Here is a 12424-nt window from a genome sequence, read left to right on the forward strand (position 1 = left end):
CTGGTTTACTGAGCATTTTTTGGGGAGTTCTTTTAATTTCTCACGTACACAAATGGTTATTACTGTTCTTATGAACAGTTCAAAGCAAAGCATTAACCATATACATGCACAAATAGCTAAAAGCTGAGTGGGAGTTTGTTCCTTGAGTTCCACCCCTCTTCTAAGTCTGTTCAGCTCTTTAACATAATGTTCAGATAGATATAAAAGGATCATTCTTAAGCTTATTATGTATTCATAAAGTGTTTCAATATAACTGAAGTCATGGTGAGAAATGCAGCAGTACAGCTGACAGTGCCTGTGGGTTTTTTAATATTTACCAATAACATCAGGACAGAACTAACAGAAAACATTTGAGTAATAATGACCTAAATTGGAAACTGTCAGTAATTGGGAGATATTTAATTTAATTTCATATTGGAATTGAATCAGAACCCAAAAAGCTCAAACTTTAAATGAGTTCTTCAACACTGATGACATTTTCTGTAAGTCACAGATTGCAGTTTGTAAAACCTTTACTCTTATTCGTGAAAATAAAAAACAATTACATTTTTCTTTTTGCAAGAAATGTGAAAAACTAAACGTAACGCTACACCCCTAGTGCTTTGCAGTTAAACGTTTTCTACTGAGGGTTAGGGTGATACGTAGATTTGTAATCACTAAAGAATATTAGATTTAGTGTGTTAGCTTTATCAGCAAGTATACTTCCTGGTTTTGTATTACAGTGGCTCACAGTCAATTTTGCAATAGCTTTTTAGCCTCTCATGAGAGTTCTTCATGACCCGGGTTAATAATCAAAACGGACTTTTGTGCTTTTTCAGCTTTTATGGCCATAAGAGTAGTTTTCCAGTTCTCCGACCTTTTCAGCTGCAGCTCTGGTGGAAGGAGCATGACCCTGCTGGGCCTCGGGAGCTGTATAGGAGGCCACGTCTTCACTTCGTGCGCAGCTCTTGAAGGCCAGACTCCCATTGCCTGACAGCAGCACAGAGCCTGGGCTCAACACACTACACATGTTACCTGGACCTAAACACATAACCAAACCACAAAGTTTTTATCAAGATATTTAATACATTTTATGCTTCACCTGTTTATCATGCGCACTGTTTCAACCTTTTCCTATACAACTGGCACTGACTGCAAATGCTTACAAGTGAAGGAGCCTAAAAGTGGTTACCTTTTTTTGAGATATCCAGTAAGGCATCAGTGGTGGCCAGCAGCAGACACCAGACCTCATCCTCTTCCAGGGGTGAACCCCGGGCCTCCAACACTTCCGTCAGGGTCACAAATGTGCCCATCCTGCTACACATAGGCTACACAGACAACCAAGACACACTCAAAGCTTCAAATAAAAGGGCCTTGATCATTGCATTGAGCACAAATACATTTGCAGTTCTGACATTTTTCCTTCTGAGGAAAATGCATAATATTAGCCCCCAAAGGTATCTTACTTTAGACATAATGTTCTGAAGTAGCTAGACATTTTCTAGTTTACTTTGACCAGTTGTTTTTAAAAAGATTACTGAATACAAAATTAGCAAACCCATATACTTTATTTGCTATTAGGAGCTCAGCAGAATGGCTAACCAAATGGACTAAGCCCTTTGTACTTATGTCCTGGTGAACACTTTTAGATCACCATTTTACACCAATAAGCTTGTGGTTTTATTGGATTTAAAGATAGAAAAGCAGAAACAACTCCAACATTTAACATTTAATTCAGCTCGTCGGATATATACCAATGATCTTGTATTGTGTGCTATAAATGCTCGATGAGGACTTTTGAGGATTAACATTCAACGTAACTAGATTAATCAATAGAAACAGTAAGAGGCTAACAGTTTTCAAAGATTAAGAAAATAAATCCTGAAGGGATCACCATCAGTACATGTACTAATAGATTACTGTGTTGTACCAGCACCCACTCGGTGTCTGGTCTATGCTTCAGAGCACTACAAAGCAGTTAATTACATCTAATACAGGATTGCTGAAGTACAACCCAAAATACCTACACCTGCAGCCACACAGTCGGTAACCCCACACACAAACACTTTTTCATTTTGAGTTTTCATATACACATTCACTGCAGCAAAAATACATGGGTTTCTCTTTATATTTTCATTTGACAATATTGAAATACATTAGTTCTAATTGTAGCGTGCACATTTGGTTAACTTTTGTATATTTAATTTTGTCAAATATTTAACATTTTTTGTGTTTTCTTTGCTGGTGCTGTACCTTGAACAGAAGCAATGGACTCTGGCTGGCACACTCCAATTCCAGATTGACTGATTGGGTGATACCATCTGGAGTTCCACCGTGGGGGAAGACCATGGGATCTTTATTCTAATTTTTGCATAAGTTCTTTTTGTTTTTGTGATTTGCTTATTTTGTTTAGTTATTAGTCATTCAAGTACATTTTTAAGCTAACTGTGTTTAGTTATTTTTGCCAGTTAAATTTCTGTATATGTTTTCCTTCCCTTTTCCTCAGTGTATTAGTCTGGTCTGATCAGCCAGTATTTAGGTCCCCTTTGTTTGTTGTGTAGGAGGTCAGTTTGTTTGTTTGAGCAGTTAGTTTGAGGTTTTGTTATGTTTAACCCTGATTTTTTTGTCTTGAGTTTAGCTTCTTTATTGGACGTCTTTTAAGGGCACTGTAACAATTATTTGAATTTTGTTATTTTGGGAAAATAAAACCCATGTTCTTTGAAAATTATTACTGTGTCCTCATGCTTGACCGGCTCGGTTCTTCACAGAGTCTTTGTTTTTTTTTTCCTAATCCAACACAAGATATACTGATGAACTAATTTAACAAGTAGTAAGAACTGTTTTTTTATGGCACCTTTCAAAAAGGGCTTGACTAAGAGAGCATAACATTTCAAACATTAAATTAATGATTAAAACAACAAAAAAATAATTAATAGATACAAAATACACAAAAATAATTCAGCTATTTGTATCTCCTGTGGTGGAGCAGGGACACATTTTAATTCACGTCTTCTTGTCAGAATGTAGAGACAGGACTTTTAAACAGTGGATCACTAAGAGTATCAATTTATAAATGACAAAACCTAGCAGTTGAAAGGCCACTTAATTTGACCAAAATTATTAATCTCATTATCAGTCTCAATACACAAGTATATAATTTTCTTCGCTGAAAGAGTTATTCCTTTGCTTAATCAGTGACCCCTAATTGCATACTTTACAGAAATGAATGATAGAAACTGTTATAATTCATAGGCCTTTGGGTTTTGGGGTTTCTATCGTGTCTCTGTTTTCATCATGTTGCTGTTGTTTACGTTCCCTAGGTGTTGCTCTATTTGGTTTGTTTAGTTTCTTAGTTTATCCTTATATTCTGATCTCTGTTTTTCCCTTTGATTTGATAGTTTTTTTTGTGCTCTATTCGTATTAATTAAATCAATTTGTCCCCCTCCCTCAGCTTCCCTGCTTTCATTCTGTCACATCTGTTCCACATCTCCTCCAATTAGCTCATCTAGTTCCTTTCTCATCTTCCCCCCTGCCTCAGTATTTAAGCTCCTGACTTTTCATTGTTCATTGCTTCTTTAAGACAACCATGAAGTCTAACTATTTAAAGGGAAGAATACTGACAAGGGACATTTATAGTATAGACAGCTAAATAAGATCTTACTTTCAAAAGTATCTATCGGTGTTTTCCCTTTCACTTAAAAGACTGAGGCGGTTAAACCTGCTCAGTGTCCTTTAAGAAAAACCAGACAGGTTACCACAGAACGAAAGCACAATGCTACTATATACATTTTAGCAAATTAAATACAAAGTAAATCTCTTGACGCCTTCACACTGGATGAAAATCCTGCTATGCTGTTAAAATCTAGTCAATCTATATGATTGAGGCAGGATCTCAGCAAATTTAGAAAACCTTCTTCCGTTTGAAGGCAGTTTTGACACTATTACATTGGTATCAGTCACAAAATATTTATTTCCGTGTACAATCCATCAACATATGCCCATGATGAGATCATGGCCCAGGCCAAGACCTGGCATGACTCTCTTGCATTGTGTCAAAATGCAGCAGGTTAGCATGTCCTTAGTGCCATGATGAAGTGTTGCCTTGCAGATTCTTATTTTTGAAGTCATGCTGGTGTTCTTTGATGCTGCAATATGAAACCATCTTTGTGGCAAACACTGTCTAGAGCAGTGGTGGGAGATTCAAAGGTTAAAGGAAAAAATGAGATCCAGTGCTTCTGCTTGACTGTTGCAGACATATATATTTGGAAATCGCAAATGCTAAATTGGTTCTAGAAATACTGGGCACTTTCCTTGTATTTATCTTTCAATATTTTCATTATTAAGAATATACTTTGACACAAAGTTATGAGTAGTGATCAGCTTTTTCAGTGAAAAATGTCTGTCTTGATAGAAACTGCATTTCCCAGGATAACAAAGCCCCATTATTCAGAGAGAGGTTGGCCACTGAATGCTTTATGAAAATGATTTAGTGTGAAAATGATTTAAAAGGTTTTGCCATTCCCTTTAAGGGCAACATCCATCCAGCTTCTATTCTTGCACCTGCCTAATTTTCCCCTGGTTTGGGGCTAGTGCGTATCTCCAGTGGTTAATGGGCAAGATGTGGGGTATATCTCGCGCTGGTTGCTATTTTATCACAGGGTAACACAGAGATGCAGAGAGAAGACAACCATGCAAAATCACTCTCTTGAGAATTGGTCAGTTAATCTAACGTGCATGTTTTCGAGTGATGGAAGGTGTTCCTGGAGAGAGAATTCATCCATGTACCATTTAAACATGCAAACTCCACAAATGGAGAGTCTGCTTGAAATTCAAAATCAGGACCTTCTGAAGGAATATTTTCTAAAACAAAAGTGTTCTGGCATGTCTGTGGACTTCAAATAACTTGTAGCATCAGAACACATGGTGATTTGTACTTCTGTTTGTCAGTCATAAACAACAAAGATAAGCCACACACAAAACTAATCTCCACAACTATCTAATATGTCATTTTGATCATCACATTTCAAGTAAATGCATGTTCTCCCCGTGCATGCGTGGATTCTCACCGGGTACTCCGGCTTCCTCCCACAGTCTAAAGACATGCCTGTTAGGTTAATTGGTCTCTCTAAATTGCCCTTAGGTGTATGAATGAGTGTGTACATGGTTGTTTGTGTGTTGCCCTGCGATGGACTGGCAACCTGTCCAGGGTGTACCCCGCCTCTCGCCCATAGACTGCTGGAGATAGGGCTTCCCCGTGACCCACTATGGAATAAGCGGTAGAAAATGACTGACTGACGTTTCAAGTAAATGTGTTTTTGCTGCTTCACATCAATTAATTTCTCTGATTTTGGCAGTTTGAAAGCTGGTCAAGTAACCCAAGCTCTGTTAATCAGATAGTCCAGCCTTGCATGATGTGAAGTCACATTAAGAAAGCATCACGGTTGATTCTTGTAAATCCATTCCAGGGACAGATTTTGTGGGCTTCTTTGAGACATAAACATCATAATATGATACCATGATATGATAAAATGATCTGTGGGAAGCAAAATGTCTGCATCTTCTTTTTGTTTGGCTTCCCGGTGTTGACGTTATCAAATAAGGTAGTTCAAACAGTGACAAAACCCTAGCAGATATTCCAGATGTGGTATATGAATGTGTTTAATAATGGAAACGGCTCCTACGTGAGTACTTCAACACCTGTTCCAGATGATCTATTTTTAAAGTATATTAGATCCATCCAAACACATCTGATGGGAGGGGTAGATAAAATAGAGATGGCAGGAATCAGATGTTAATGAATGTAACATGAAACAGACCTGTTAATTTTTGTTATTAAATAATCTGACTTTAGAATACAAAGATACAAAAGAGTTTCGGAAAATCTTTGTAACTAGGATAAATAAATACCACCCTCAAAAACGTTCTATGTTACTGCTTAAAGTGTGATTTAAACGATTTTTTCAGGTGTGCTTTCTGTTCCAATAAACATCTCACAGTAATGTTATTCGGCGATCCAATAAAAAACAATTCTAGCTTTGTCCAACCATAACGTCATGCTCTTCTGTGAAATAATATGAACAAAAATATTTTGATGCCTGGGTCAGTAACCCTTGTATAACTGACTTGTTACAATATCTACCATAAAGATAAAGCACAGAAACCTGGCTATTTTATTGATATATGTTTGTGTGTGTGTGTGTGTGTGTGTGCGTGTGTGTGTGTGTGTGTGTGTGTGTGTATACAGTACAGACCAAACGTTTGGACACACCTTCTCATTCAAAGAGTTTTCTTTATTCTCTTGACTATGAATATTGTAGCTTCACACTGAAGGCATCAAAACTATGAATTAACACATGTGGAATTATATACTGAACAAAAAAGTGTGAAACAACTGAAAATATGTCTTATATTCTAGGTTCTTCAAAGTAGCCACTTTTTGCTTTGATTACTGCTCCGCACACTCTTGGCATTCTGTTGATGAGCTTAAAGAGGTAGTCACCTAAAATAGTTTTCCAACAGTTTTGAAAGAGTTCCCAGAGATGCTTAGCACTTGTTGGCTCTTTTGCCTTCACTGTGCAGCCCAGCTCACCCCAAACCATCTTGATTGGGTTTAGGTCCGGTGACTGTAGATGCCAGGTCATCTGGCGCAGCACCCCATCACTCTCCTTCTTGGTCAAATAGACCTTACACAGCCTGGAGGTGTGTTTGGGGTCATTGTCCTGTTGGAAAATAAATGATGGTCCAACTAAACGCAAACCGGATGGAATAGCACGCCGCTGCAAGATGCTGTGGTAGCCATGCTGGTTCAGTATGCCTTCAATTTTGAATAAATCCCCAACAGTGTCACCAGCAAAGCACCCCCACACCATCACACCTCCTCCTCCATGTTTCATGGTGGGAACCAGGCATGTAGGGTCCATCCATTCACCTTTTCTGCGCCGCACAAAGACACGGTGGTTGGAACCAAAGATCTCAAACTTGGACTTATCAGACCAAAGCACAGATTTCCACTGGTCTAATGTCCATTCCTTGTGTTCTTTAGCCCAAACAAGTCTCTTCTGCTTGTTGCCTGTCCTCAGCAGTGGTTTCCTAGCAGCTATTTTACCATGAAGGCCTGATTCACACAGTCTCCTCTTAACAGTTGTTCTAGAGATGTGTCAGCTGCTAGAACTCTGTGTGGCATTGACCTGTTCTCTAATCTGAGCTGCTGTTAACCTGCAATTTCTGAGGCTGGTGACTCGGATGAACTTATCGTCCGCAGCAGAGGTGACTCTTGGTCTTCCTTTCCTGGGGCGGTCCTCATGTGAGCCAGTTTCTTTGTAGCGCTTGATGGTTTTTGCGACTGCACTTGGGGACACTTTCAAAGTTTTCCCAATTGTCGGAGTTTAAAGTAATGATGGCCACTCGTTTTTCTTTACTTAGCTGCTTTTTCCTTGCCATAATACAAATTCTAACAGTCTATTCAGTAGGACTATCAGCTGTGTACTGTATCCACCTCCTGCACAACACAACTGATGGTCCCAACCCCCTTTATAAGGCTTGAAATCCCACTTATTAAACCTGACAGGACACAACTGTGAAGTGAAAACCATTTCAGGTGACTACCTCTTGAAGTTCATCAACAGAATGCCAAGAGTGTGCGGAGCAGTAATCAAAGCAAAAGGTGGCTACTTTGAAGAACCTAGAATATAAGACATATTTTCAGTTGTTTCACACTTTTTTGTTCAGTATATAATTCCACATGTGTTAATTCATAGTTTTGATGCCTTCAGTGTGAAGCTACAATATTCATTGTCATGAAAATAAAGACAACTGTTTGAATGAGGAGGTGTGTCCAAACATATATATATATATATATACATATATACATGCTCTGTTCTTTATAGCCACATTACAGCCCACATGTGCTGGGATGAGAAATGTCCCACCTAAAACCCATTTGATAAGGTTTCTAATAGTTATACAGCTTACCTTATTTCATCAAGTACCTAAAAAGATTGCCTTTAACTTCCTCCAAACATCCGCCACTCTGAACTCTAATCCTTCCTCCACTTATACAGCCCCCGCTGCCATTTCGTCCACCTCTCCCTCGTCCCAGCGCTTACGTCTGCCGAGACAGCTCATCACTCAATTGTCACATCTGCATGGTGGTCACAATCATATTCCCCAGAGAAGGAACTCCATAACATCATTTCCTCTGCACTCGCATCTAATGACACCATGTGCTGCCTTTTCTGGGGGGTTTTGACTATTTTTAGCCTAGGGGAACTTATTGTAAGAACTTAATTGGATTTGCAGGGCAAGCCGAAGACAGATGGGGCAGCAAAGGGCCAATCCACTGTAGGCATGACTGTGTTAATCTGGTGTTTTAACTACAAGTGATAAGTTAATTGCGCCACATTCTGACCGAATCTATAAACACAGGATTGATCTTTTGCAATTGCTGCCCATCTAAAGAAATCACAGTGTTTTATACTTTTCTACCAGAGACAGTGATGAAAAATATGTAACTGAATCAAAACTACAAGGTAAGAATAGTCATAGAACAAGACCAACATACTATAATAAAGTAACAAGGGAATGGTATTCTTTTAATTTGTTGCTTTTCCTGAGGCTATGTAATACTGCTTACATTTCAGGTCACTGGGTAAAAACTGGGACCCATAACTGTTGTGAAATGTCAATTGGTCTTTGTCTTTCATGACTTCTTTACTAAAACTACAAAAATGGAAAATCAAGCAGTTCCTGTTTAGTAGTATACATGCTATTATTATGACAATAAATATTTGCATCCATTTTTAACAACAGTTTTACTGTTGCAGAGCTGTTGGGGGCCTGGTACCTATCTCCAGAAGTGTGAGGATGAATGTCACTATTTTGGGTCTTTTAGTGATTTATTTGATTTGTTACTTTTCCAGCATAGAGTGATTACACAACATGCAATTTTATGATTTTAATGATAACACTGTTTTAATTGTATTCTGCACAAAGTCACAATTATATATACAGTGTTGGGACCCAGCCATGGGGACAACATGAATGACCAGTACAAGCTTTTCTGGAACTTTCAAAATACTGATACCAATGTAATTAACCTACTTCCAGCACAGCCAGAAACGGAATAACAGCGGACTTCCCGTGACATCACTTCATGAATAAAAACACCACTTTTGCAACAAGCTGACCTCTTCCATGCAGGTCCCGAGAGGAACTGGATGGAGGGACACAGCGCGCTAATGTCTCTTTGCAGGCAAACAGACATAACTCTTCAAACTGGATCCAAGAGTGTCATACGATCACGCGATCATATGCACTAAGTTAAGTAGGAATGAATTCCTGTGTGGGTATCTGGTATTCATTCATGAACGGGGGTAATTAAGGTACAAGCATTGCTTGACTTTCTCTCTGAAAGAAGCAAACTGCACTCCAGAGAGTTCCCAGCAGAGACCCTGTCTCTACGACACCTAGTGGAGCAGTTTTCCGAAGGAAGGACAACAGGACCGCATCACCGTGGTTACAGCAGTAACGTGCAGTTTGGCGGGCCTACAGAACGAGCCGCCCCTCCCCACAGCTACGGAGGTTAGCTGCAGTTAACGCTTTGTTCACTGTGGAAGCTTTTCTAAACTTCGTTGCCCCAGACAACTTTTCCTCAGCCCGGTTCAAGTAAGAGGTTAGGTTTGGGCAGAAAGAAGTAATTTAGAATTAAATAATCTAAACATTTTTCGTTTTATGACATTACGTTTGTGTTGCAACTCAGCTATGTGCTCAGTTTGTGTGTTCTGTGTTTATGTTGTTTTTTTTTTTTTTTAAGTTAAAACAAACTTTATTTAAAGGGTGATTTTAAACACAGACGATCGACCATAATGCGCCATCCACACTTATGCATTTTAACCCTTTTATTAATGGTATTTTTAAGGTCTGTGTTTGATTCTGATGATAAGCTATAAGCTTCAACCGCTAACGGCTAAGAACACGTTCTTGCCTGCTAAAGATTATTTACCCAAAAAGGTTGTTAGTTTTCAATCCAGTAAAATAATATTTCCCTAAACATTATTTTAATAAACTTGATTACTAAGTAACACAATTAAGCCCATTTCTCAAAGATTTGGTTCTTTTTCAAAATAATATTTTTTTAAATAGTATTTTAATAAATAAAGGCAGCTAATTAAACACCGTTGAGAATTATTCATCCAGAAGGTTGGTTTTATTCAGCCAATCATCCTTTAAAAATATAATTTCATTAAAATAATATTTTATCTGATCTTGCATTGTGAATGGTTGTCTAAAGGTATACCAATTATTGCCTAAGTTAGTCCCAAGAATAACTTAAATTCAATTCCAGATTCTTCAAGATAATTCTTGGATCTCAAGCATAAATATTGCATGATAACATTCATCACTCTTTCAGTCATGGTTTTCAACCATCTTTGACCAACTTGTTTATATTGCACATAGCCCATTAGTCTTCCCTATTATTTAATTCTGCTTGGTAGTTTAGTTGGATTGTTTTAGCATAGTCAAGAGTTTGTTGATTGAAATATGTTTGACTTTGAGTTGACTTATTTTTGTTAACAAATTCTTGTATTTTAAGAAATTGTGTGAATTCATTCCATGTGTGTGCAGAGTTTTGCTGTTCAATAATGTCAGAGCTTGACTCATCCCTTTCTATTTTGTCCTAATGCCACCGCCTTATTGGGCTGGTATCCACAGGACAACCCTTAACAGACCAAAATATTATTTAATAAAATATTAAAGTATTAATATTAAATATTAAATAATGTATTCATATTCATAATTACAACAACAGGCTACAAAGCATATGAATACCGCCTCTAGTATTTGATTTTATTTCTCTTATAGCAAATCATAGAACCCCTTGACCACATGTTTGATAACCACAACAACTTTTGAAAGAACTAGTAGATTTCATTTAAATTGACTGCTATTATGGTACAGAACTGGATTTTAGGCCACACATTTTCATGAGGTATCTGGAATGAATTTATCTCTTCCAAACCCAATTTTGTCTGTAATCATAATTTGAACCATTGATCTGAGATGAAATTTAAACATTTTTTATCTTTTTCTTCATAATTCCATCAAATTTCTGTAATACACCAGCTCCACTGGGAGCCAAACAATCCAACAACAAGTAGCTACCACCACTGTGTTTGACACTTGGTATGGTGTTCTTAGGTTTGAAAGCCTCACCTTGACTCTTCCAAAAATATTTCTTGTCATTGTTGGCAAAGAAACCAGTCATCTGACCATAAATCTAAACACCAATTTCACTCGTTAGGAAAATGGCTCCAAATCATGATGCTACCACCACATTGCTTAGAATTAGTAAAGTTTTATTGTGTTTGAATGTCTGACCTATACTTCTCCAAACATACAGTTACAGTGAAATGTTTCATGGGTATTAACACAGATTTTGAATGTAAAGACACGTATAAACAATGATAGGATAAATTCTTATATTAAACCAGGAGCATAATCTCATTTTTTTTTTTTAGAAACAAACCTCTCAAATCTCTAATTTGGGTTTTGTAATGATTGGGGAAAACCCATGTTAGCAAGTAATAACTTTTTGCCTATTTTTCCTTTTTTACTGAATTAGCCGTACCAAAATTACTGGCACCCTGCTGTTAATACTTTGTATACCTCTTTGGCTAATAGAATTAAACAGGACAAGATGTGGACCCGTTTTGAAAGGAATATTCTTGATATATTATCCAGATACATAATGGATCAGAAACGTTCTAAAGAGTTGCCTCCTATCCAGATTTTATGTTAAAGAAAATATGGGCCTAGAGCATCGAGTGCATTCATTAATTTTAGTCTGTAGCTTAAATTTTCTTTTCTTTATGATGCCACTGCAATTTACTTTTCTTTTCTTTTCCTTTTTTTTTTATCACTGTAATGTACCTTTTTCATCGTGTAATTGTAATTTGAATTGTCTTGTTGCTGAAATGTGCTATAAACATAAATAAAAAATACATTTGCCTTGCCTTGCCTCCAGAAAGAGATTTTTGACCATTCCTCTCCTGCAGGGTCTCTTTAGATTGACCACAATCCTGGGGTCCTCTTGGTCCTTCCAGTATAGATCAGGAAACTTCACATGTAGATAGCTTTTAATTTGTTGTTTTGGAGACTTAATGAGCCCAAGATGCCGCCCTTTGTTACAGATCAATGAAAGTGATTTTTAGAGATTTTTGTCCACCTCCCTTACCATCCTGTTCATGTTGCGTGGTGACATGTTAGACATGGGTCCTCATTCAACCTGGAGGCTAAAGGCTAAAGGAAATAGGCTTTATGTCATGTCATTCCTCAGGGATGCAGAAAGTTATGGATTATTAGATACATTTTAACACTCTGATCAAATGAAATTTTTTTTTGGGATACATTCTGGTATCCCCGCCATAAGGCTTTGAAAAGATTTAAT

General features: G+C 37.6%; 1 protein-coding gene across 4 annotated transcripts in view; it reads right to left on the minus strand.

Moving 5' to 3' along the window:
• frmpd2 (FERM and PDZ domain containing 2) overlaps positions 1 to 8197 on the minus strand; it is a 44306-nt gene extending 36109 nt beyond the window's left edge. For all 4 annotated transcript variants that reach the window (XM_047376152.1, XM_047376149.1, XM_047376150.1 and 1 more), the window contains exons 1-3: positions 7951 to 8197; positions 1172 to 1307; positions 857 to 1020 (exon numbers count right to left, since the gene is read on the minus strand). In XM_047376152.1, coding sequence (XP_047232108.1) covers positions 857 to 1020; positions 1172 to 1304 — 297 coding nt within the window. In that variant the 5' untranslated portion in view covers positions 1305 to 1307; positions 7951 to 8197. The remainder of the gene's footprint in view (positions 1 to 856; positions 1021 to 1171; positions 1308 to 7950) is intronic.
• Positions 8198 to 12424: the final 4227 nt, after the last annotated feature.

Source organism: Girardinichthys multiradiatus, chromosome 10 (genome assembly GCF_021462225.1).
Source record: "Girardinichthys multiradiatus isolate DD_20200921_A chromosome 10, DD_fGirMul_XY1, whole genome shotgun sequence".
NCBI lineage: Eukaryota > Metazoa > Chordata > Actinopteri > Cyprinodontiformes > Goodeidae > Girardinichthys > Girardinichthys multiradiatus.